This window comes from Ictalurus furcatus, chromosome 15 (assembly GCF_023375685.1).
Source record: "Ictalurus furcatus strain D&B chromosome 15, Billie_1.0, whole genome shotgun sequence".
Classification (NCBI taxonomy): Eukaryota; Metazoa; Chordata; class Actinopteri; order Siluriformes; family Ictaluridae; genus Ictalurus; species Ictalurus furcatus.
Window position 1 is genome coordinate 26979281 of NC_071269.1, and position 26906 is coordinate 27006186.

The following is a 26906-nucleotide window of genomic DNA, read 5'->3' on the forward strand; positions in this document are numbered from 1 at the left end:
TTAGTTTCTGAAGGTGAGAAAATCGTTTGCATTTCCGAAGCATCACGTTTAGACCTGTAGAATAAAGCTGTAAAATTTTGGTTTGAGTTTTAATTTCCATCTCACCCTCTGTCTCATAACTGCCCACACAGAGTGCTGCCATCTGATATCATGGTGCCTGAAAAACCCTCATAATCAGCCAACTTTCGAGGAAATCCTGAGCCACAAGTGGTTTACTATGGAACTTCAGGACACGGAACAGGTGAGAGAGTTGGAATAGAATATATTAAACTACACGTAGCTAAGACTTGCTATAATACTCTAGAGTACAGAGATCGTACTGGATCAGTATTGATCTGGATCTCTCCAACAGAGATTTCTGTACTTATGGAATTATATTAAGAACACGTCATTGTGTCCATACACTGCGTTTACTGATTTTTTTGTGTGTGATTGTTTTGCGATGCATATTTCATAGTTTAATGTGCTTTTTTGCAGGAAAGTACTTGAATTGGCCAAATTGCAATCACACAAAATTGTTTTGCACCGTCTTTTCACGGTGACGTTTGTTGGTGAATGAGACGTTTTGAGCTGTACTCGTGTTCGACGCACGTGAATCGAAGATGGCTCTGGCTGAATGCGTGTTGTGATGATCCAAAATCTGTGGAAAATCTGCGGCAATTTTGAAAAATTGCAAGCTCCTCTGAATATTGTGGAGTTTGTTTCTGTGATCGCAAAATCCTGGAGGGTCTGAAAAGTGTCAAATGTGGAAATACTGTTTATTTTCAGTAGGGATGCACCGATACCACTTTTTTTCAGACCAAGTACAAGTACTCACATTTGGGTATTTGCCTATACCAAGTAAAGATATGAGTACTTCACAATTATACCATTTTACGTCTGACTGCCACCACATCAGCAACACTTTTCTGGACCAAAAGACCCTCATAACAGCCAGCCGGAGGGTGTGAATGGCACATGGCAAGCTAGGTAGTCCAGCATCACTCATAGCCTTGATCATGTTGTTGGCATTGTCCCGCGACACAATGTGAACATAACTTTTCGGAATGCCCCACGTCTGAAGCGTGTCATCGAACGAACCTGCTATGGCTTGGCCAGTCTGTGAACCCCTAAACTGCGTTGCTTGTAAAACGACTCTCTGGGGAGTAAAATCCTCAAGAGACATTGGGCTGACACCGCTAGTCCAAACACCAGTGGTGAAGCTGAAGGCCGAAATGTCCTGCAACAGGTTCCTGATGTGCTTTTTCACCAAGTCATGCAGCTTTGGTAATGCGGTATCTGTAATGTGGTGACGGCTGGGAATCTCATACTTCGGCTCAAGTACACCAAGAAGACGACGAAATCCTGTACTATCTACAGCTGACAACGGTTGGTCATCAAGAGCAATGAACTGGGTAAGAGCTTCTGTTATTTTTACTGCCCGTGGCTTGTGTCTGGACATTTTCTCTCGCTTCTCCAGCATTTGTTGGTTGTTGCGATTTCCCGCTGCTAGCATTAGCAAACTCTTTGCACTCGGCGTTATGTTTGTTCTTTAGATGTTTAATCAAATTGCTTGTGTTAAATGAGCTATTTTTTACCCCTCCTCTTGACAGTTTAGCAGAGTACAGTTTGCAGTCTGCTTTACTTTTATCATCATCACTTATCTTAAAATATCTCCAAATTGCTGACATTGCTCCTCTTCCGACTCCCTGTGACTGTGGCAGGGCAAACAGATGTTTGTTGCTGTGGTTCTTACAAACTTATTCATTTATCTCATTATTATAGTGTATAATTATTTGTAAAGTATGTAAACAAGTAAACAATAAAATTAGGGGCTTTAAAAAACATCAGTATAATAACATTTGCAATCTCAGTGAGGGATAAAATGTGGAATGATTTTTTATCTGTACATCCCTATTCGAATTCATTTCTACGGTTTAGCGTGGTCAGATGGGCGTGGTTTTGGAGCGTGTGCGTGCCAATCAACGGTCAGTGGGATGGACTGACCGTTGACAAACAGCGAGACAGCGCCTTTCAGGTAAGTTGAGTGCCTTTTGTTCATTGTATGAATAAAATACTTATTATTATCACAATGTTGATTAGCTTAGCTTTGCAGCAGATGCTCATTATTATCAGTGTCCTGGAGTTCACTCTCTCAGTGTAGCACAACTCATTCTCAGGAGAATTCCTTCTTAAGGCTCGTTCACACAAAGGACAATAACTATTTACATAAAGATGTAAAAATATTTACATATCATTATTTTAAACATTTTATCAATATTATTATAATATTGACCTAATGCCTCTTGATTTTGTAGTGTGCGAGTTTTCCCTCTCTCCATTCCAAATTAAACACAAGACTTTCAAATAATCGAATTAGACAAATCTGGCTAATGTCTGGTTTGGACAGTCTTCAGTAAGTAGAGAAAACACTTTCCCTCCAGGTTTTGGTTGCACATTGGTCCACGCTCTTCTGTACCTACGCACAAGAGAGTCCTCACTAGTAACTGTTCATTGTTGTTTCAGATATCCATAGGGTTATTTTGATTTTGAAGCAAAACTCCTTTCACTGTTTTCTCACACACAGTTACATGGTTTTACTTTATACTAATTCAGGCACACTCCCCATGTTGTTTGTCTTTATATCTTGATCTGTTGATTTTTTTTTCAGGTTTTCTGCTACTGGCCATGCACAAATTGTGTCAGCGAGAGTGAAAAAAGAAGAAATGTCTGACAAGGGATCCTGGCAGAGATACCAAGTCTCTGTTTTCGGATATGCAGGTACAGAATACATTTTTTGTAGGAATCAGTGTTTGTTGGTCTTGTCATGGACTCAGGAGCATTTAAACAAGTGTAGAATCGGACTTATTCTCGAGACCAGTCAAGTCCCTTACAAAAATTTCTACATTGTTTGTAGGGTAGCATTAGCAGGTCAATTAACAGAGACAGAGAGTTCCTGCGAGCACTGACTGAAGGTATGGAACAACACCTCATTTCAGTTTTATCATAAATAACCCTGGTTTTAAAAAAACGTCTTCAGGTCTCGGTCTGGTCTTGACTACAACACTGGTAGGAATTTTATAAACCATAGGAAGCCAGTGTGAAAGTACGAGTAAACGAGTAAACCAGTGATGTTGGAAGAAATGTGTAACCCATTGTGCTGACACATGTTTTCACAGCAGAGAACTACGGTGAAGACAAAAAGAAGGTTCGACTTGCTACAGTACCAAATCATCTGGAGAGTGATGATGAACCCGTTCGGCGACCGAATTTAATGAAATTGTGAACATTTCTATAAAATTTCTCATCTAATAGTGTACCAACGTTATTAATAGGCACTGTTTCAAACAGGAACAAATGTTTGCTTGTCCAAATATATCCAAAAAACCGAACAATTTCCATGGGGTGTACTTATTTTTACATATGACTGTAAATATTGTATACGTATTTTTTTTATGATATCTTTTTAGATTATATTAAACACTTAAGCTCTTGAATTTAATTCTATTGTAAGATCTTAGAATTTGGTTTAAAGTTCATAAAATAAATGATTAATTGTTTTTAAGTTTCGTCGTTGTAGCTTGAATTTTGAAGGAGCTTTTCTGTTGTTTTGTTCATTTTGTTTAAAATGGAAATTTCATTGTTTGATTCTGGAACATGTATTAATGTATTAATGTATTATAGTGTTACTCTTGACCTCCCTAACGCATCGTGTCAATTTGCTGAAAATCTGAGAATGTCGAATTTTTCACCCAAAAGAAAAACAGTAAGGGGAATCTTACTGAGATTGTTTGGGTTTTGTGTTTTGGGGTTTTTTTAGCGTTCTCTGATTTTCACTAAATTCACACCGTGCGTTAGGGAGGCTGAGACTAACTCAGAGGTGCACTTGGGGTTAGGGTTAGTCAGTAACATATCAAAATCTAATTTTATTGGCCACATACACAATTATACACAGTACGACGTGCAGTGAAACGCTTTTTTCGACGGTCCCTGACATAAAAATAGAAGTTACATAAACCAAAATTAATTTCTATACAGGTAGGAAAGAAAAATATTTTAAAAATCTGATATATAGGAGAGAAAGATCGGTGGCAGAAACAGTACAACTGTATTTTGAATAATGTGCAGTGGGTTGGTGTCACATCTGGCTGTAGTCCTAGGTGTTCTCCTGGTTGAGGAACCGAATGGCCTGTGGGAACAAGCTCGTCATTCTCTCTGTTGGCCTTTAGGGAGCAGAAGCACGTCACTGACTGCAACAGAGAGAAGAGTCCGCTGAGGTCCTTCACTCGGCCTTGGTAGATGGACTGCAGGTCAGGGAGCTCAGTGCAGATGTTGCACTCAGCTGATTGCACCATCCTCTGGGGAGCCACTTATCCTGCTTGGTGCTGTTCTCAAACCCAGCTGTGATGCTTCCCATCAGGATGCCCTCCATGGTGCAGGTGTAAAAGTTCCTTAGCACCTTAAAGGGCAGTTTACAGGCTCTTAAGAGTCTAAAGTGGTAAAGACGCTGACGGGTCTTCTTCACCAGGGGGTTAATGTGACAGGACCATGGCATGTCCTGGTGATATGAACCACTCTCTCCAATGGGACCCCGTTAATCTAAAGGGAGTGATGGTTCCTCTGCAGCTTCCTCACGCCTGCTGACGTCTGTAACACACACACACACACACACACACACACACACACACATTAATAAGATGGAAATTATTATCAGTGATCATCTTTCTCAATCATTTTCATGCTGTAATAAAGGTCATAAATATATATTTAAGAAGATTCCTCCTACCTCCGAGTCTTTCGATGGATCACGTGTTGTCTATAAAACATCTGGAAGCTGAACCTGAACCTCACTGCAGGTTAATGTTTAAAAAAAACAGACCTTTGAGATCATAAAATTCCGCTTGGACCATTAAAACTGTCAATTATTCCTTCTTTCTCCTCCACTGCTTCATTCAGTCTGATTCCCGGACCTTCACTCGTCCAATTAACCATGTGTACGGACGGAGAGAAGTTCGACGCCTGGAACATGAGTTTTGGACTCGATCAGCTCGGACTGGACGAAATGACAATATACGGTTTCGACGTGACATTTCCATCAAAACCCGAGTCCTCCTTGAGCGCTTCCAGTGAGGATTCTGAACTCGCCAGTGACACGGACACTCAGCGTCTCCACAGTGAGGAGGAAAGTACGTCATGCTGTTACAGTGAGATACCCAGATTCACACTTACACCACGGCGCTGCTGAGTTCTGGACTGTGATTGGTCAGAAGCTGGTGATTAATTCTCTATAACAGCGGCTCTGACAGTAGCGCAGGTTTATATTAATGCTCTCGCTTTGACATGTTATGGTTTCTATAGTAACGGCTCGTTCACGGGGACGTGTACAGCGCACGCTCCACTGATAATAAACAGATTTTAATAATGGTTGATATGGTGAAGTTTCCTGTGAGGAGAAATGTGTTTATGTAACCTGTATGGAAGGAGTCTCCAGTGTCAGTGCTGTGTAACAGACAGAGGTAAAGCGGTAACCTTTCCAAAAGTTTTCTGGACCAAACATACACACACACACACACACACACACACACACACACACAGACACACACACACACACACACACACACACACAGTTTTTTTAAACCTCTACTTATCTGAGATCTGAGATAAGTAGAGTCAATCAGTGTGAGTTTAAGAAGTCCAAATGCATTGTGGGTAATGGTGAGATTGCAACATGACCTCGCTCATTTAAACGATGAGGTTTAATAGTTGATATCAGACAGAGTTTATGAGGACGTGGCGTTTAAGTGGTTTTCTAATCAAGGACTCCGACACAAAACACACTTTCTGTACAAAATAGTGCTGAAGCTGTAGATCAGCATATTTAAATGCATAAACTCAGGACATTGTATATTCTGTATCATGTACTGAATCATTGTAGAGTTAAAAATCAAGAAATTTAAGATATTTTTATTAATAAATAGTGTTCAAGTGGTTTTGTCCTGGTTCAGGTTCTAGGTGCTCGGGTTTGAAGACTCCGCCTCATACAGAACACAGCTTCTCGTACGCCAAGCTGCACGACGACGCGAGCACCGCGTTACTAAACATGGCGTGTAAGATATGTGGAGATCGAGCCTCGGGGTATCACTACGGCGTCCACGCTTGTGAAGGGTGTAAGGTAACTAAAACGCTGCTAAAGAAACAGTTTGGAGAAATTTTCTGGACAGATTTGCATACTCATGCATATTCATAGATGCTGGTATTTTTAATGAGGGGGAAAAAGTGTAGAGATGCTCCACTGACATTTTTATCCATTGTTTATGCATTAAAATTCCTAAACTATTTAATATCTTACAGGGATTGTTATTTTAAAAAGGTATAAAATGGTGTTTTAGGAGATTTTAAAGCACTGATAGTATAAACTGAAATTCTGGTAGTAATTAATGATTTAATTTGATAAATTCAGTAAAACATTAGTGTAATAATCCACATGCTGTATACGGCTCTTTATAAACACTGAACATTTATTTACATTTCATTTCTGTTGGGAAAAGAAGATGTGGCACAAATAACTTAAAATGCATTTTATATATATAATGAATATAAAATGTTAAAAAAAAAAAAAAAAACATACTATAATGGTACGAAAGTCTCCAAGGCATTAATCATTTAAAAAAAATGAATTGTATTATTTATAAAGCCAAAAGAGGAGGAATTCAGTTTACCAGTTAATAATGTGAGCTGACTCAATATTTTCCTGTATAATATGCATTTATTAATAGAATATTGATGTATTCATGTGAAATATGTGAAAAATAATCACAGGAAATTGGAGCAACTTGTAAAAGGCATCTGATGCCGAACCTGTGATCTGCGATCTAATCTAAAGGATTAAGATTTTGAAATTGTTCAGGGTTTCTTTCGGAGAACCGTGGGATTGAAGCTGAAGTATAAACACTGCAGCCGGAACTGTCGAGTCCACAAAAAAAACCGGAACAAGTGTCAGTTCTGCCGGTTTAAGAAGTGTGTTTTGGCAGGAATGTCTCACACAGGTACGTCAATAAACTGCTTATCTTTAACCAGAACACTTCTCATTTAAAGTGCCGTCCTGCAGAAGAACTGAAATATCGCTTCCCCACAGCCATTCGTTTTGGGAGAACGCCTCTAGCCGAGCGAGAGAAGCTGATCATGGAGTTCCACACAGTCGTGCATCGGCTGGAACCGGAGTCAGGAAAACAACAAGCGATCGCCAGGAATTTATACCGTTCCTACCTCAGACACTTCCCAATAACGAAGAGCAAAGCCAAAGCCATTTTATCAGGAAAAGACGAAGAAAACCCGGTAAAATTACTCAGAACTTGCTTTAATCTCTACAAATAAAGGAAACCCTTTAATCTTGAGCCTTAATCCACAACCTAAAACATGTAACCCTATCGTTTAATGCCTAACCCTAAATCTCACCCCTAAACCCTAATCCCTAATCTTAAAATCTAATCCTCAACCCTAACCCCCAACCCTAAATCTCACCCCTAATCCCTCATCCCTAATCCCTAATCTTAAAATCTAATCCTCAACCTTAATCCATAACCCTAAATCTCACCCCTAAACCCTAATCCCTAATCTTAAAATCTAATCCTCAACCTTAATCCATAACCCTAAATCTCACCCCTAATCCCTCATCCCTAATCCCTAATCTTAAAATCTAATCCTCAACCCTAACCCCCAACCCTAAATCTCACCCCTAATCCCTCATCCCTAATTCCTAATCTTAAAATCTAATCCTCAACCTTAATCCATAACCCTAAATCTCACCCCTAAACCCTAATCCCTAATCTTAAAATCTAATCCTCAACCCTAACCCCCAACCCTAAATCTCACCCCTAAACCCTAATCCCTAATCTTAAAATCTAATCCTCAACCAAAAATCCTTACGCTGGAATTTAAACCAGACTTTTACGTTTAAAAGAGGAAGATTTAGGGTTAATGATTGAAGTGTAAAGATCAGGATTAGGGATAAAGGTTAAGGTTTAAGGTTTAAGGTTAACATTCTGGGGTAAACTCAGGATAAGGTTTTGGTTGAGGATAAATTTTTAGGATTAGGGATTAGGAGGTAAAGAGTAAGATTCAGGGTTAAGGATCTAAAATGAAGGTCAGACCTTGGGGTTGAAATTTAGGGTTAAGGATCAAGGGTTAGGGTTTATGGATAAAATGAAGGGGTAAATTAGATTTTAAGAGTAGGGATTAGAATAAAGGATTAGGGGAAAGGGGTTATTTTTAGAGTGAAAAATTACAGTTAATGATAAGAGATAAGTCTTAAGGTTTAGGGTTAAATTCAGGATTAAGGTTATGGATTGATTTGGGATTAGGGGTTTAGCAGATTAAATGTACGGTTAACAATCAAGGGTTAGGGGATTGGGGTTAAGATTAAATGCTCTTAAACTTAGTCCTGACATTGAATCTCTAACCCTAAAATCACGACCCTTAACTCCCAATCCTTAATTCATGATCTCTAATCCTGTAATCCAATCCTTACTCATGAATTTAACCCATCATTTTATAGTCATCCCTAAAGCTCAATCCCATTATCCCTTAGTCCCTTGATTCGGGTCATTTTCGAGTGTGTTAAAACATCCAGTGGCTTCCCAGGACATTGCTGGGATTAGCACATCTTCTCTAGCACACAGCTGTTCTGTCTGGAACGCGTTCCGAATTTATTTTGATGTTCTACTCAGTATGAGAATTGATCAGACATTCTTCCTTCCGTCAGCTGTTCATCATCCACGATATGAAGTCTCTGATGGCTGGTGAGGAGTTCCTGGTGTGGAAGCACTCGTCTGTGCCGGCTCTGTTCCCCGTCGCCGAGCTGGAGCTGTCCATGTTCCGCCGTGTGCAGTACGGCTCGGCCGAGTGCGTGCGCAGAATCGCAGAGTTTGCGAAGAGCATCCCGGGTTTCGGGGAGCTGGAGCTGAGCGATCAGATCACCATGCTGAAGTACAGCGCCTTCGAGGTGAACATCATCCGCCTGAGTCACTTCACCAACAAGGACGGCGTGCTGATGGCCGAGGGACGAGTCTTCATGACCCGAGAGTTCATCAAGAGCCTCCGCAAACCGTTCTGCGACATGATGGAGACCAAGTTTGACTTCTTGGGTAAATTTAGAGCACTCGAGCTGGAGGAGTGCGACCTGGTGCTCTTCATCACCGCAGTCATCCTGTGTGGAGGTAAAAACATCTGATGCTTCATTAACATAAACCATTTAATGTTGAGGAAATGAGTTCATTCCTGTTCTCACTGACGTTACAGCGGCTGGTTATAAACAGTCATTCCACCAACCCTCTCTATTCCCTCCTCTATTCCCTCTCTCTATCCCCCCCTCTATTCCCTCTCTCTATCCCCCCCTCTATTCCCTCTCTCTATTCCCCCCTCTATTCCCTCTCTCTATTCCCTCCTCTATTCCCTCTCTCTATTCCCCCCTCTATTCCCTCTCTCTATCCCCCCCTCTATTCCCTCTCTCTATCCCCCCCTCTATTCCCTCTCTCTATTCCCTCTCTCTATTCCCTCCTCTATTCCCTCTCTCTATTCCCTCTCTCTATTCCCTCCTCTATTCCCCCTCTCTATTCCCTCCTCTATTCCCTCCTCTATTCCCTCTCTCTATTCCCTCCTCTATTCCCTCTCTCTATCCCCCCCTCTATTCCCTCTCTCTATTCCCTCCTCTATTCCCTCTCTCTATCCCCCCCTCTATTCCCTCTCTCTATCCCCCCCTCTATTCCCTCTCTCTATTCCCTCCTCTATTCCCTCTCTCTATTCCCCCCCTCTATTCCCTCTCTCTATTCCCTCCTCTATTCCCCCTCTCTATTCCCTCTCTCTATTCCCTCTCTCTATCCCCCCCTCTATTCCCTCTCTCTATTCCCTCTCTCTATTCCCTCCTCTATTCCCCCCCTCTATTCCCTCTCTCTATTCCCTCCTCTATTCCCCCTCTCTATCCCCCCCTCTATTCCCTCTCTCTATCCCCCCCTCTATTCCCTCTCTCTATTCCCTCTCTCTATTCCCTCCTCTATTCCCTCTCTCTATTCCCTCCTCTATTCCCTCCTCTATTCCCTCTCTCTATTCCCTCCTCTATTCCCTCTCTCTATTCCCTCTCTCTATTCCCTCTCTCTATCCCCCCCTCTATTCCCCCTCTCTATTCCCTCTCTCTATTCCCTCTCTCTATTCCCCCCTCTATTCCCTCTCTCTATTCCCTCTCTCTATCCCCCCCTCTATCCCCCCTCTCTATTCCCTCTCTCTATTCCCTCTCTCTATCCCCCCCTCTATTCCCTCTCTCTATTCCCTCTCTCTATTCCCTCTCTATTCCCTCCTCTATTCCCTCTCTCTATCCCCCCCTCTATTCCCTCTCTCTATTCCCTCTCTATTCCCTCCTCTATTCCCTCTCTCTATCCCCCCCTCTATTCCCTCTCTCTATTCCCTCTCTATTCCCTCCTCTATTCCCTCTCTCTATTCCCTCTCTCTATCCCCCCCTCTATTCCCTCTCTCTATTCCCTCTCTATTCCCTCCTCTATTCCCTCTCTCTATCCCCCCCTCTATTCCCTCTCTCTATTCCCTCTCTATTCCCTCCTCTATTCCCTCTCTCTATCCCCCCCTCTATTCCCTCTCTCTATTCCCTCTCTATTCCCTCCTCTATTCCCTCTCTCTATCCCCCCCTCTATTCCCTCTCTCTATTCCCTCTCTCTATCCCCCCCTCTATCCCCCCTCTCTATTCCCTCTCTCTATTCCCTCTCTCTATCCCCCCCTCTATTCCCTCTCTCTATTCCCTCTCTCTATTCCCTCTCTATTCCCTCCTCTATTCCCTCTCTCTATCCCCCCCTCTATTCCCTCTCTCTATTCCCTCTCTATTCCCTCCTCTATTCCCTCTCTCTATCCCCCCCTCTATTCCCTCTCTCTATTCCCTCTCTATTCCCTCCTCTATTCCCTCTCTCTATTCCCTCTCTCTATCCCCCCCTCTATTCCCTCTCTCTATTCCCTCTCTATTCCCTCCTCTATTCCCTCTCTCTATCCCCCCCTCTATTCCCTCTCTCTATTCCCTCTCTATTCCCTCCTCTATTCCCTCTCTCTATTCCCTCTCTCTATCCCCCCCTCTATTCCCTCTCTCTATTCCCTCTCTATTCCCTCCTCTATTCCCTCTCTCTATCCCCCCCTCTATTCCCTCTCTCTATTCCCTCTCTATTCCCTCCTCTATTCCCTCTCTCTATTCCCTCTCTATTCCCTCCTCTATTCCCTCTCTCTATTCCCTCTCTATTCCCTCCTCTATTCCCTCTCTCTATCCCCCCCTCTATTCCCTCTCTCTATTCCCTCTCTATTCCCTCCTCTATTCCCTCTCTCTATCCCCCCCTCTATTCCCTCTCTCTATTCCCTCTCTATTCCCTCCTCTATTCCCTCTCTCTATCCCCCCCTCTATTCCCTCTCTCTATTCCCTCTCTATTCCCTCTCTCTATTCCCTCTCTCTATCCCCCCCTCTATTCCCTCTCTCTATTCCCTCTCTATTCCCTCCTCTATTCCCTCTCTCTATCCCCCCTCTCTATTCCCTCTCTCTATTCCCCCTCTCTATTCCCTCTCTCTATTCCCTCTCTCTATCCCCCCTCTATTCCCTCTCTCTATTCCCCCTCCTCTATTCCCCCTCTCTATTCCCTCTCTCTATTCCCTCTCTATTCCCCCTCTCTATTCCCCTTCTCTATTCCCTCTCTCTATTCCCCCTCTCTATTCCCTCTCTCTATTCCCCCTCTCTATTCCCTCTCTCTATTCTCTCTCTATTCCCTCTCTCTATTACCTCTCTATTCCCACTCTCTATTCCCTCTCTCTATTCCCCCTCTCTATTCCCTCTCTATTCCCTCTCTATTCCCCCTCTCTATTCCCTCTCTCTATTCCCCCTCTCTATTCCCTCTCTCTATTCTCTCTCTCTATTCCCTCTCTCTATTCTCTCTCTCTATTCCCCCTCTCTATTCCCCCTCTCTATTCCCTCTCTCTATTCTCTCTCTCTATTCCCTCTCTCTATTCCCTCTCTCTATTCCCTCTCTATTCCCCCTCTCTATTCCCCCTCCTCTATTCTCTCTCTCTATCCCCCCCATTCCCTCTCTCTATTCCCTCTCTCTATCCCCCCCTCTATTCCCTCTCTCTATTCCCTCTCTCTATCCCCCCATTCCCTCTCTCTATTCCCTCTCTCTATCCCCCCCTCTATTCCCCCTCTCTATTCCCTCTCTCTATTCCCTCTCTTTATTCCCCCTCTCTATTCCCTCTCTTTATTATCTCTCTTTATTCCCCCTCTCTATTCCCTCTCGTTATTCTCTCTCTTTATTCTCTCTCTCTCTATTCTCTCTCTCTATTCCCCCTCTCTATTCCCCCTCTGTATTCTCTCTCTCTAATCCCTCTCTTTATTCTCCCTCATTATTCTCTCTTTATTCGCTCTTTATTCTCTTGAACAAATCACAGCTTGTCAGAAGTGTAAACTCTGTGATGAAGATGTGAGAAACGTAAAGTTCCAGCTTCACCTCTTCACCGCTGTTACACAGCGCTGACACTGGAGACTCCTTCCATACATGTAAAATAGTTCTCCACATAAACTGGTGTTTTTTAACACGTTTATTATCAGTGGAGCGCGCGCTGTACACGTCCCTGTGAACGAGCCGTTACTATAGAAACGATAAGGTATTAGAGCGAGAGCATTAATATAAACCTGCGCTACTGTCAGAGCCGCTGTTCTAGAGAATTAATCACCGCCTCCTGACCAATCACAGTCCAGAACATATGCTGACCGGACAAATGGGTTTTCAGAGTGTTGGGGTTAATGGTGTAAAAGTTCACCATTTACACATTAATGTTTAAAAAATATGAATTAACAATTTTTTTACTTCATTTAAAAATTAAAAAGCTAATTTTCTAACAAGACTAAAAGGTTAAAATAACTGGATTTAACAGATCAATCAAGAGAAATCTTAATTTCATTCATTTGTGATTTAATCCAGAATAAATCTTAAATTTAATTGCTAATTTAATCCTGAATAAATCCAGGATTATTTAATTAATTTGTATCACTGAGACGATGATGTTGTATGTGATGATTTTATCCAAAATTTATCCAAAACTAAACTAGTACGGTGCCCTCCATTAATATTGGCACCCTTGGTAAATATGAGTAAAGAAGGCTGTGAAAAATTGTCTTTATTGTTTAAGCTTTTGATCTTTTATAAAAATAAAAAAAAATCACAAAAATACTCAAAACACAACACTGGATTATAAAAAAAAAACCTTTGCTAAATATAGGTGTGCAACAATTATTGGCACCCTTTTAGTCAATACTTTGTGCTAACTCCCTTTGCGAGATAACAGCTCTGAGTCTTCTCCTATAACGCCTGATGAGGTTGGAGAATACATGGTGAGGGATCTGAGAGCGTTCCTCCATACAGAACCTCTCCAGATCCTTCACATTTCGAGGTCCACGCTGGTGGACTCTCCTCTTCAGTTCACCACACAGGTTTTCTCTGGGGTTCAGGTCAGGGGACTGGGAGGGTCAGGGCAGGACCTTGATTTTGTGGTCAGTAAACCATTTCTGTGTTGATTTTGATGATGTTTTGGATCATTGTCCTGCTGGAAGATCCAACCACGGCCCATTTGAAGCTTTCTGGCAGAGGCAGTCAGGTTTTCATTCAATATCTGTTGATCATCATGAGTCCATGATGCCATGTGTCCTAACAAAATGTCCAGGTCCTCTGGCAGAAAAACAGCCCCAAAACATTAAAGATCCACCTCCACATAACCGTGGGCATGAGGTACTTTTCCATATGGCTACCTCTCTGTGTGCTCCAAAACCACCTCTGCTGTTTATTACCAGCTCTATTCTGGTTTCATCTGACCATAGAACCCGATCCCATTTGAAGTTCCAGTAGTGTCTGCACACTGAAGAGCTCGAGTTTGTGTTTGGGTGAGAGTAGAGCACGTTGGCTTAGTGGTTAGCACGTTCGCCTCACACCTCCAGAGTCGGGGGTTCGATTCCCACCGTGGCCCTGTGTGTGTGGAGTTTGCATGTTCTCCCTGTGCTGCAGGGGTTTCCTCTGGGTACTCCGGTTTCCTCCTACTGTGTGAATGAGTGTGTCATTGTGGCCTGCGGTGGATGGCACCCTGTCCAGGGTGTACCCTGCCTTGTGCCCGATGGTCCCTGGGATAAACTCCAGGTTCCCTATAGAGCTAATTCAGAGATGGAGATTATTAGGGGGTGATGGAGAAGGGTCAGTGGGGGAATTTGGGCAGGTTATACCCCTACTCTTTACCATGAGTGTCTGGGAATTTTCTTTTAACAAAAGATCAAAAGGTTAAACAATAAAGAATTTTTCACAGCCTTCTTTGCTCATATTTACCAATATTAGTGGAGTACACTGTATAACAGAGTAACTTCCATTACTTGCTAGTTGCTAGTCACTAGCGTCTAACCTGTGCCACTTTGCTGCCTGACTGCAGATCGGCCGGGTTTGGTGAACCCAAAAGCCATCGAGGCGCTCCAGGATGAGGTTCTTCAGACTCTGGAGTTCCAGCTGAAGGTTCTCCACCCCGAGTCTCCTCACCTCTTCGCCAAACTGCTGCAGAAGATGACGGACCTGCGGTCGCTGGTTGCTGAACACGTACGCAACATCCACCTGCTGAAGAAGAGCGAGCTGGACATGTGTCTTCACCCGCTCTTACTGGAGATCATGCAGGACCTCTACTAGAACCCAGAACATGACTGGGAACCGTTATTAATGACCTGGATTTTATAAACATGTTAATAAGAGCATCACTAGACAGGAAAAAAGACTCACTGTAATATTCCAGAATCTGCTTTTAGTTAAGAATCCAGTATTAGAATCCAAACGAGAGCAAATTCTTCATTTGTACTGAAAAAATATGAAATAAAACGTTTTGCTTTGTTTGAGAACACATCAGACTTTTAAAAATCCAGATAAAACTTTAAAGCAAGAGAGATTAATTCATTCATTTTTTTAAAAAAACTAGATTCATGTTTTTGATTTTTTTAAAAAGCTGATCCAGATTGTTCTTCCTTTATAAAAAGTCAAAAAAATTCAGATCAACAATTAAAAAATTAAATAAATAAAAACACTGAAAAAGCAAGATCTAGATTATTCTCTTTAAACAAATACATTTTTAAAAAGTTTAAAAATCCAGATGATTCATTTTTTAAAAAATAAAGATGTTATTAATCGAAAAAAGATGAAATCCCAGTTCAAGATTTTTCATTTAAACAAAAGGACAACAGCAAGATTCAGATTACTGATTTAAATAAGAAAAAGAAAAACAATCTCCAGAGTAATAATTCTAAGAAATATAAAAAGGCTCCAATTATTCATTTAAGAATTTTTAAAGTGAAATTCAGAATATTTATTTAAAATGTAAAACACAAGATCCAAATTTTTATTTATTTAAAAGATTGAAAATAAGATGAGTATTAATTAATTAAAGAAAATAAAAGTAATAAATAAAACTAAACTTTTAGGTCGCTTTTGCTTAAAATTGTTTGATGTGGCAGTTCCACAAAAAGTCATTAAATAACAGAAAAAGACAAAAGTACAACATTTCTACTCTGATTCCTGATTACTCTGATACTCTGAAATCTAGCTTTTAGGAATATTCAAATTAGAAGCAACTCCAACCCTACATGCCCCGCCCCTTTTCCCACTGCATGGCCTGTATTTGCATACAGAAACATGATTGGCTGTTATATTTTATGATGCAATAAGAGTTGTAGTTTCCTTACTGTGATGTGTCTGTTCACTTAAGATCATTTCTCCTGAAAGAGTTTAATTTTAAACACATTTTATAAAGTTAATGGCGATGTTTATAAAATTAAAGGGCATTATAAAGTTACTGATGAAGTCATTTCTGAGTTATTCTGTCTACAGTTTTTCACAAGATGGTGCTGGAGTCCATTTTCCCAGCCAGCAACGCCCGTCCCGAGAGCCGAGTGCAAAAGTTAGCACTCCCTTATTTCAAAATGACAACATGTAAGGTGAATTGAATTTTATGGAAGCTTCATGATCACAAGTAACCCAACTGTTGCTCCTTAAACATACAGATGTTCTACAGAGGTTCTACTTCTCCAAAAGTAAACTGAGTAAAATATTTAGCTCAGTTTCTCCAAGATGTGATGGGTGCCAGGTGTCTGAGGGATCTCGATCACCTTGAATAGGAAGCCGTTTGTGTTGTTAAGCAGATTTTACGTGAATCACAGGTACGAGATGTAATTAAATATCAATGATGAGCAAAAATGAACCTGAGGTATTAAATTTGATGAGAAAATTGTGACGATTATGCCTCGCTGCACCCTGCTGTCATGTAGGCAAGGGTGCCAATACTTTCTTTATTTGGTTAACAAAATATGTAGCTCCAAAAACAGGATTATACCCTACGTAGTGAGCGAATATAGTGAACAGGAAGCCATTTGTCAGATTTAATAAATAGTCGTAAGAAAACAGCACTGAATGAATGAATTTTAAAAAATAATTTGAAATGTACATTTTGAGGGAGAAAAATGTGAATCATGCAAAAAAAATAAACAAACAAATAAATAAAAGCAGATTAGCTGCTCTTGTCAGAGACGTTATAATAATCAGAACGATTCTGACCAATCAGTGGTCAGTACCATTTCTAGCCCCGCCCACATCTTATTTATTCAAATTTGTCACATTCAGTATGACTGTAGTAGAAAAACAGACACTTCAATTAAAATGCAATGCTTTTGTATTTAACTTTAATTTAAATTTTTATTAAAATAACCATTATTGATAAACAGTTTGTACTCGAGTCTGCAATAAAACCCAGAAATACACAGCTGATTCAAAATCAAACGGTCTTAAAAACATCGAGTCCTACTCTTCAAAATCAACACCGTTAAAACTCTGAACACTGATCTGTTTACAGGATGTGCACGTTAACATTAACGCTCTAGCGTATAAAACTCCACACGCAGGGAAAGGCACGGCGACGGCGGAAGACGTGTGGACGGATTCAAACTAAAACCCTCCGTCCTTCACGCCGTGACGGACACGAGCTCCTTCTCCGCTCCTGCAGCAAAGCAAAGCTTAGAATAACATCGTCTGTAGTTTAAGAAATAAAACCGTGACATTTCTGCTGTTAGCTGAACAGCAGGACGATCAGCGGCTCCTTTCAGCATGTCAAATATACCAGTAAACATAAACCTTTAATGCTTAGACCTGTAACAATTACGTATCTACACTTTTTAAACACAACCCAGATTTCATCTGACTGGTTTCTGTGCATGAAGAGCTCCTTCACCTTCAAATAATACAACGAGTCCTTTTTCTCTTCGCCTTCATCTGAGAGAGCGCGACAGAGAGGGAGAGAGAGAGAGAGAGAGAGATTGATTACACCGCTTTCAGGAAGATGTCTGAAGACGCGGTGTGGTTTCCATCAGCTCCAGCTTGTAGAGTCAGAACACGGGCAGCTTCATGGCGGTCAAAGTGCAGGAGTTGATGTCCTCGGTGTGAGTGGCTCTGTGCAGCGACGGCTCCGAGGCGCTGCGGTTGATTTTGGGTAAAGCGTGCTGCAGGAGCTCGATGGAGGACAGGATCTGAACAAACACCAGGACAGGAAAAGGATTAAAAATCCTTATTAAAGTCTTATTAACCAATCAGAACACTGGAATCTACAGGACCAATCAAAAGTCAGATTGAAATCTTAACAGAACATAATCTCCTCATATTCACTCATTAATACTTTTTTCCAGCAGTACTCTGTCCTCCACGTTGCGAATTCAGTGAGATGTTAAAAATGCAAACCTTAATGATTTGATGAATATTTATGATGCAGAGTAAAATATAAAAGTAAGGTATTGATGCGTCACCTGAGGGAACAGCGGTCTCTCTTCTTTGGATTTTTTAATACAGTCGGCGACCAGGCGCTTCATGGCTTTGGGGCAGCTCTTATACAGCTTAGTGAGATCCGGAGACAGATAACCTCGACCAACCATGAAGATAATCTACACACACACACACACACACACACACACACACACACACACACACACACACACACACACACACACACACACACACACACACACACACACACACACACACACACACACACACACGGTCAATAGTTTCCCAGGTTCTGATTGCCACATCAGTATTCCCAGGATTTTTTATATCCCAGTTAAATTATGTTTAATCCATACATAATTCATCAAAAGGTGTTGATTAATGTTCTAAACCATAATAATTCTAAAATTACTGCATGCGAGTGCAGGATTGTGATTTAATATGGAAATTAAATCATGAGAAAAAGGTATTAGCTTTAATCCTACCTCCCAACCGCACCCTCGCCCCACCCCCTAATTGACCCGGCCCCCAGCCGCACCCTCGCCCCACCCCCTAATTGACCCGGCCCCCAGCCGCACCCTCGCCCCACCCCCTAATTGACCCGGCCCCCAGCCGCACCCTCGCCCCACCCCCTAATTGACCCGGCCCCCAACCGCACCCTCGCCCCACCCCCTAATTGACCCGGCCCCCAACCGCACCCTCGCCCCACCCCCTAATTGACCCGGCCCCCAACCGCACCCTCTCCCCACCCCCTAATTAACCAAGTCCCAACCACACCCTCATCTGCAGACTAACAGACAGTAGCTACAGCATGTTTTTATGTAATGTAATGTAATGTGATGAATGTGTACTGTGTAGACATCGAGCCGTACCTGATCTCTGTTAGCGATGTGTGAATACGGAAGCTCGCCAGTCATCAGTTCATACAGAACGATTCCGTAGGAATAAACGTCGGATTGGAAACTGTACGGATTGTTGTCCTGCATTCTGATCACCTCAGGAGCCTGGTGAGGAACATTACAGAGAGATAAAGATCATACTGTTATTATATAAAGAGCACGGTTTCACTTATACCTTCATCCTGAGAACACTACCTACATCCCAAACTATCCTGCTTTCATTTTTATCCGTGGATGAAACTCACCATCCATAATATGGATCCTGACGGGTGTTCAACCTGATGAGAGCCGCTCCACCTGGCCTTCACCGTGGCTAAACCGAAATCCCCGATCTTCACCGTCAGGCCTTCATGCAGGAAAATGTCTGTGTTCCGGTTAAAGCGATTATTTTTACTGGCAATCGATTTTATTTCCATGTTATTCTTACAACCTGTTATAAATAAAATCTGACATTTTATAATGTCATAATGTAATTATTAATTTAGTTATTATTTCTTCTTTTTATTTGTATTTGATGTTTAACTTTAATGTTGTTTTTTTTTGCTACAACTTCCTACTTTACCCAGTTTTCATGTTTCCGTTCTCATTTTTAAATAAAGTTGTCTTCATGCCCCAAAATGAAATGTGTATAAATGAATAAACTTGTGATAAGGATACTGTTGGACTTCATGTCTCGGTGGATGATGTTCTTTGCGTGCAAGTAGCTGAAATTAAACGAACAGAAACATTAAATCGCTGCTGGAGTTAAATTTACACACAATTACAGAAAGGTAGCTGATCGTCCCAGACGTGTCCGGTGTTCCGAGTCTGCTTCTGTAGTGATGTTTATGCTCCTGACACTCACTCCATGCCCTGAGCCGTCTGCCTCGCAATGTCGATCAGCTGTAACATCTGGTAGTCGGTCTCCAGCACGTGGAGGTGTTTGTACAGACTGCTGCCCTCGCACCACTGCGTCACGATGGCCAGGTTATCCTTCGTCATGTAGCCCATAAACAGCAGGATGTTCACATGTCGGGTTTTCCTGTACACACGAGAAAGACCGAGAGGTTCCACACTCAACACACCAACCATCACCATCCACTTTAATAAGAACACCTGTACACCTGCTCATTCATGCAGTTTCTAAATCAGCCAATCATATAGCAGCAGCACAGTGCATAAAATCATGCAGATACAGGACAAGAGCTTCGGCTAACGTTCACCTCAAACAGAAAAGGTGTGATCTCTGTGAGTTTAACCGCAGCCTGTTAGTCTCCAGAGTTTACACAGAATGGCGCAAAAAAACAAAAAACATCACGTGAGCAGGCTGAAACACCTTGTTGATAAGAGATCAGAGGAGAATGATCAGACTGGTCTGAGCTGACAGGAAGTCTATAGTAACTCATATAGTCACTCTTTACAACCGTGGTGAGCAGAAAAGCATCTCAGAACGCACAACACGTCAAACCACAACCACGTCAGACCACAAAAAGATGTGGTCTTCTGCTGTTGTAGCTCATCCACCTCAAGGTTTGATGTGTTGTGCATTCTGAGATGCTTTTCTGCTCACCACGGTTGTAAAGAGTGACTATATGAGTTACTATAGACTTCCTGTCAGCTCAGACCAGTCTGATCATTCTCCTCTGATTTCTCTCAACAACAAGGCATTTCCACACACAGAACTGTCACTCACTCAATGTTTTTTGTTTTTCGCACCAGTCTGTGTGTGAAACTCCCAGCAGGAGATCAGCAGTTTCTGAAAAACTCAAACCAGCCCATCTGGTACCAACATACACATCAGGGTTAAAGTCACACTTTAGAGATCAGACTTTTTCTTCATTCTGATGTTTGATGTGAACGTTAACTGAAGCTCTTGACCTGTACACGCATGATTTTACGCACTGTTCTGCTGACGCATGATTGGCTGATTGGATAACTGCATGAATGAATGTGTGCATGTGTGTGTGCTGTTCTGATGTGTTAAGTACGCCGCCTCACCGCAGAACTGCGACTTCATTACGGAAGGCCTGGAACTGCTCCGGCGTGGGATCAGTGACTTTTAAGATCTTGACGGCGACGTCACCTGTGAGTCCGGACAGAGGAACAGGAGCTTAGCGATGGGTCATTATTCTGTAACCAGACATTGTGCTGGATGTGCGTGTTCAGGTTCTCCAGCGGTACTCGATTCTCTCACCGTGCCATTTCCCTTTGTAAACGGTTCCGAAAGATCCCGAGCCGATTCTGGAGTGCAGCATGACCTCGCTGGCTTCGATCTCCCAGTAATAACTCGAGTCTCTCTTATCCCTCGGACGCTGGGAGCAATATACACACATTGTGGTGCGTTTCATGTAATTTAAATGCAAATTATCTCATGCTTGAAAAAGGAGTGCATTTTGAGGTGAACACGAAGCAGCGTGCGTTAGAGGACTTACGATTTTGTTTTTCTCCTGCGAGCTGAAGGGCGGCGCCCTCTCTTTCTGAGCTGGAGGCGGAGTTTTGGACTGGTTCCAGCCAGTCGGACTCTGGTTTGGGGAACTTCCTGCTGTAGGAGAGTTCAAATAAAACCCGGAATGAGCATATACGCACAAAAAAAATATCAAGTAACGTATAACGATATGAATAAATATTTATATCAATAAATAATACAGTGATCACTCAGAGTGGGCGTGTATTTAAGACCATAAATGGAGAAGGTGGGTGTGCCATTAAGATTCATATGTTTTGTACAGATTTTCTTAGCAATAGAAAAATCTCTCTGAGTGCAATGACAGTACTTTAACTATTCAGGAATGTTTGTTTATCATGGCTTAATGTCCATATATGGGCCTAAAGACACTGTCCTACTCTTTAACTGCCAGAAAAAAAGATTGAAAATGTGACTAACTTTAAAGAAATCTTATGCACAATGTAAAAATGAAAGATTCCAGTTTTGAACAACAACAGCAACAATAATAATAATAATAATAATAATAATAATAATAATAATAACAACATTATTAAACAAAACATTCTGGATTATTGGAAATCCTATACTGCAGTTTTTTCCCCTCTTACCTGATCCGTGACCTTGTCCATGACGTATCGCATCCTGTATAAATTAATAAGTAAATTAATAAAGAAATAAATACATAAATACAATATTTCAAATTCGAACAGAACACTTATTCCTCCTTCTCGCTGTGTATTTAGTAAATATTATCATTTTGGTTTCTAAGAGAATTTTACAGCCATGAATTAGAAATGTGAAGAGGTGAACAATACCTACTCTTCTCTTCAGACAAAATCTCCGGCACCAGGAACTAGGAGAAGTATTCAGGCAATCTACCTACTCCACACCGCGAGTGACACAATGACAACCACGAGAGAGTGACCACGGAGGAAATACAGAGGTGGGGGGGTGAAAAGAAAAGTACACAGAACACTAACTGGTGTCCAAATCGGGTGCTGTTGAGTTCTGGATTCTGATTGGTCAGAAGGTTTTGATTAATTTTCTGTAAAGAAATTCAGCTGCAAGTCATGTGTTTATATTAAAGGCGCTTGTTCCACTCGCTCCAAATAAACGGATTAAAAGAATCGCTGATATGGTGAAGTAATCTGTAATTTATGTAACGTGTATGGAAGGAGTCTCCAGTGTCAGCGCTGTGTAACGGTCAGTAAGTTTCCCAAATCTTCATCACAGAGGAGTTTACACTTCTTTACTGTTTCTCACTAACACACACACTCTGATTATTTTCTTATTAACTTCACTAACAGACACCAGGACACCAGCTAGTGACAAACAGGAGGAAAGTAAAAACTGTATAAAAGAAGTATAACAGACTGCAGTGAGGAATATTTACTTTACGATAGAGAGAGAGAGAGAGTTGGACAGGGACAGACAGAGAAAGAGGGAGACACATATATATAAAGGATAGTAGAGAGAGATAGAAAATATAGAAGAAAAAGAGAGAGACTAAAAAGGAACAAGCGAGAAAGACAAACTGACAGAAAGATGGAGTGAGAGAGAGATGGACAGGGACAGACAGAGAGAGACACAAAGAGAGAGAGAGAGAGAGAGAGAGAGAGAGAGAGAAAGGGAAAGACCAAGACACAAAGAGATGGCGCACCATGGACAGAGAGAGACAGACAGGTCAGTCACCTCGATCAGGCTGCTGTCCACAGGCAGGGCGGTGCTGACCATGTGTACGTTGGGTGTGGAGGTGGACCGCTGTCTCTGAGAGAGAGCGCCCCCTGCAGGAGGATACGCCGTGCTGTCGTTAAACGCTTGAGGAGTCGAGTGTCTGTGTGCTGAGCTGGAGGAGACACGAGAGACAACACAAACATCACGCGCTGACAAAACACCACACCACGACACACACACGGATACAAAACCCACGTGTGCTGCACAAACACTTTTCACGTCACGACTTGTCCGAAACCACACAAACCTTACCACAAACCTTAGTTTAAATTACAAGCTGTTTAAACACAGGGAGGTGTAACACGTGCTTCCTCCGAGACACGTGAAGCCAGTCTGCACAGGAAAGTGCTATCCACCCGCTTCTACATACATGAGCTCAGAGACAACCATGATTGGCTAGTGTCACTGCGATTGACATGGGAGAGAGGAAGTATGCCCCGCCCACCCACAGAGTACGGACTTTTGCTACAGTGATAAAAATCACAAAACACTTTATCAAAGTTTTTATGTTTAGGGGTCCAAGCACTGAAGTCAACTCAGACCTATGGCCTTAAAAATATTATTTCAATAAAAAAATCTTGATAACGTTCATGAGATAAATCCATACTGAGGGAGTGCAGAATTTATACTACAGTTAAAGTGACCCTCACTACAAAACGTTTGAGACCCGCTGCTTTAGAGTAACTGCTTCACTAAACAAGTGTACTCCCCTGTAATGACACGGCCGTTAATCCCATTAGAACTAATTACTTTCCACTAGTGCGTAAACAGTAATAAAATGTCACAATAAAAACCTCCCTGTGTTCAAACACTTTACCTGTCCCTCCCTGTGGACCTGCGCGTGAAATCCACCCAGCACTGTTTCTACACACTCCCCTGCTTTATTATGAACGTATACACTAAACATGTCCCTCATGAAGAATTTAGCTATGTGAGACTCAAGAAATATCTGTGTTTACCTACAAAATATGAATATTTATAGCTAACGAGGCGAACAGGAAGGTGTCGTACCTGCTGGGCATTCGGCTCATGGACTCCCTCATCCTCCTCGAGGTAATGGGAGGCAGAGACGGAGCGCCGCTTTCACCGGGAGTTGGAAATAATCTGGCAAAACACGTGCCGAGAAGATTTTTTTTTTTAAAAACACGTGAAAAATAATTAATTCTGTTCAATTAGTTTATTTAGTAATTGTTTAAAAATTATCATTATTAAATACTACATAATAATTATCTATAAAACACTTGTAATTAACAAAATTACCATTAATAAATGTATAACATTTGCATTATTGCATCTATTTCTTTTCTTATCTTGTACAGCGCCTTTCTAAATGAAATCAAATCTTAATCATCATCATCATCATCATCGTCATGGCTGAAACTACTGAATATTTTATTATATATTCTGCCGAACAGCAGCCCTGATATTTGACTGTCATCTTTATTCTGTACATTTAAGGAATAATTGTACTGACGAAATAAAATAAAGGTGTAGGTGAGGTGAGGGCGTGGTGACGTGAGGGCGTGGTGACACTCACAGAAGCTGCCTGATGTTACTCCAGTCCACACACATGGTGGGAACCTTGGTGCTGCAGTGCTCGTGGAATTTATACCCACACGTCTGGCAGCGGAAGCCGTTCAGAAGGAACTTCTGGCACATGTCGCAGTACGCCAACTTCAGAAACGTTTTCCTCACCTCAAACACAAACGGAGGATCGTCATGAGCGTCGAATTTTATACTTCATACTGTACTGAGTAACCTGAGGGAAACTCACAAAGTTGTGGGTGGTCAGAGGAACGTGATCGAGAACCTCCACCAGGAGCTCCTCTCCGATGAGTGACGTCGAGTCCGTGTTCCAGTCCATACGAGACTTTTTACTGCAATTAAAGAGGGAAAAAAATCAAAAGGTTTGAGTAACATCCGTTTATTACAAAAGGCAGAATATAACCATTTCTCTTCATGTGAGTTCTTACAAAAATATTTGAGCGATTTAAAATATTTGAAGATGGAAACTAAGTTAATTACTAATATTTCTCACATAATCACACACATATCCTGTAGCACTTATATATACCTCCTCTAACACTAATATATACCTCCTCTAACACATATATACATATACATATATATACATATACATATATACATACATACATATATACATACATACACATACATATATATATATATATATATATATATATACACACACACACACGCCTCCTCTAACACATTATATATATATATAAATATATAAAAAACATACATACATACACACCTCCTGTAACATGATATTTAAAAATAATAATAATAAAATAGTAAAACTGTTTAATGATACTTTAAAATAAAAATATTAAGAATTGTTTGTGGATATTTTAAAAGACTGTTCAAAGATACTTAAAAATAATAAAATTTCAAACGGACAATAGTGAAAAAAATAACAGTAAGAGCTGATTTGATGATACTTTAAAATAATATTTTTTTAAAAACTTTTCGATGATACTTAAGAAAAATGTTTGATGATACGATTTACCATCTATAAAATCAGTTTTTAAAAATCAGTTTTTAATCAATAAATGATAAAAAATTAATAATACAATTTAACAAGATTTCAGCAGCACACTGTCTGCTTCCATCAGTACGTACATTAAACTAAATGAATACAGTTTAATAATAATTACATTACTGTAAAAATATCTACACAGACACCACAGAGAGACACGAGCCCTATTGGGATGGATTAGTTTATCAGTGGGACATGTTTAATACGTTTTTTTCACGTGTCCTCAGTCATGAAACTCTACTGTGCTGTATTTTCTTCGAACCCAGACGTGGACGTTTGTGTCAGTTCCTTAACTATCTAATATTAAATGCTGATAAACTAATAACTATACATGATCAGTCTGAATATAAATTAAATAATTTACAGTACGAGTTTATCAGCATTTAAACATTCGATATTTGAGGACGTGTCAGTGATAAAGCTAGAGATTGTTTACAGAACAGTAAAAGTTGATGTAATGATTTACACCTGTAGCTGCAGTTATAACACCTTTAATCCACCTGAGATCTCGCTTTTCTTAATGATTTTATTTTCTCTCTCCTCATGAAAATGTTGATCATGTTTATCACACTAAACACATGTATAGGGCGTGCGGCGTGGTGGTGACGGGCGTGCGGCGTGGTGGTGACGGTGTGCTCATGCAGCTACATCGGCACTCTGACCTCCGGTGTCCTGCGTGGAGTTTATAGACAGCGCAGCACTCAGGTTGGAGTCCTCGAACCTTCAGCGCTTTGATAAGGCAGCTGTGGAGGGTCATACCGGGCCGCACGTTCACCTGAACACACACACCGAGTACACAATTACAACACCGCACACACATCGAGTACACAATTACAACACCGCACACACACACCGAGTACACAATTACAACACCGCACACACACACCGAGTACACAATTACAACACCGCACACACACACCGAGTACACAATTACAACACCGCACACACACCGAGTACACAATTACAACACCGCACACACACCGAGTACACAATTACAACACCGCACACACATCGAGTACACAATTACAACACCGCACACACACACCGAGTACACAATTACAACACCGCACACACACCGAGTACACAATTACAACACCACACACACACTGAGTACACAATTACAACACCGCACACACAGGTACAACACCACATCACTAACCGCACAGACGACCGCACCACCGCATACACAATCACACCACCGCACACCCAATCACACCACCGCACACCCAATTACACCACCACACACACCACTGCACACACAATTACACCACCACACACACCACTGCACACACAATTACACCACCACACACACCACTGCACACACAATTACACCACCACACACACAATTACACCACCACACACACCACTGCACACACAATTACACCACCACACACACCACTGCACACACAATTACACCACCACACACACCACTGCAC

General features: G+C 41.5%; 2 protein-coding genes across 7 annotated transcripts in view; one reads left to right on the forward strand and one right to left on the reverse strand.

Moving 5' to 3' along the window:
* Positions 1 to 489: 489 nt before the first annotated feature.
* Positions 490 to 15123, forward strand: LOC128619537 (peroxisome proliferator-activated receptor gamma). 3 transcript variants are annotated; one of them, XM_053643773.1, is made up of 12 exons: positions 490 to 1394; positions 1593 to 1714; positions 1921 to 2017; positions 2651 to 2760; positions 2897 to 2954; positions 3159 to 4835; positions 4936 to 5165; positions 5985 to 6151; positions 6887 to 7025; positions 7115 to 7314; positions 8741 to 9194; positions 14476 to 15123. In XM_053643773.1, exons 6-12 carry the CDS (start codon positions 4780 to 4782, stop codon positions 14721 to 14723), a joined length of 1494 nt encoding a protein of 497 aa, XP_053499748.1. In that variant the 5' UTR covers positions 490 to 1394; positions 1593 to 1714; positions 1921 to 2017; positions 2651 to 2760; positions 2897 to 2954; positions 3159 to 4779; the 3' UTR covers positions 14724 to 15123. The 3 variants fall into 3 exon arrangements, with proteins under 3 accessions (XP_053499748.1, XP_053499749.1, XP_053499750.1); XM_053643774.1 differs by lacking the exons at positions 490 to 1394; positions 1593 to 1714 and having other exon boundaries at positions 1734 to 2017; XM_053643775.1 differs by lacking the exons at positions 490 to 1394; positions 1593 to 1714; positions 1921 to 2017; ... (1 more) ...; positions 2897 to 2954; positions 3159 to 4835 and having other exon boundaries at positions 5045 to 5495.
* Positions 15124 to 16742: 1619 nt separating this feature from the next.
* Positions 16743 to 26906, reverse strand: part of raf1a (Raf-1 proto-oncogene, serine/threonine kinase a) — a 15416-nt gene continuing 5252 nt past the window's right edge. Inside the window, exons 3-18 of one of the 4 annotated variants that reach the window (XM_053643770.1) lie at positions 26133 to 26245; positions 24682 to 24784; positions 24445 to 24602; positions 23919 to 24011; positions 22866 to 23019; positions 21993 to 22052; positions 21782 to 21815; positions 21160 to 21266; positions 20922 to 21039; positions 20726 to 20810; positions 19593 to 19769; positions 19406 to 19452; positions 18994 to 19112; positions 18722 to 18853; positions 17873 to 18007; positions 16743 to 17599 (exon numbers count right to left, since the gene is read on the reverse strand). In XM_053643770.1, the coding sequence (XP_053499745.1) occupies positions 17459 to 17599; positions 17873 to 18007; positions 18722 to 18853; positions 18994 to 19112; positions 19406 to 19452; positions 19593 to 19769; positions 20726 to 20810; positions 20922 to 21039; positions 21160 to 21266; positions 21782 to 21815; positions 21993 to 22052; positions 22866 to 23019; positions 23919 to 24011; positions 24445 to 24602; positions 24682 to 24784; positions 26133 to 26245 (1776 nt within the window). In that variant the 3' untranslated portion in view covers positions 16743 to 17458. Of the gene's footprint in view, positions 17600 to 17872; positions 18008 to 18721; positions 18854 to 18993; positions 19113 to 19405; positions 19453 to 19592; positions 19770 to 20725; positions 20811 to 20921; positions 21040 to 21159; positions 21270 to 21781; positions 21816 to 21992; positions 22053 to 22865; positions 23020 to 23918; positions 24012 to 24444; positions 24603 to 24681; positions 24785 to 26132; positions 26246 to 26906 lie in introns of all 4 variants that reach the window. The other 3 variants (XM_053643769.1, XM_053643772.1, XM_053643771.1) reach the window with 3 other exon arrangements.

Coding starts and splice junctions, on each gene's coding strand:
- LOC128619537 (XM_053643773.1), top strand. CDS start 4,780: ATGGATCACGTGTTGTCTATAAAACATCTGGAAGCTGAACCTGAACCT. Junction 7,315..8,740: donor GAAAAGACGAAGAAAACCCG/GTAAAATTACTC, acceptor TCCTTCCGTCAG/CTGTTCATCATCCACGATAT. Junction 9,195..14,475: donor CGCAGTCATCCTGTGTGGAG/GTAAAAACATCT, acceptor GCCTGACTGCAG/ATCGGCCGGGTTTGGTGAAC.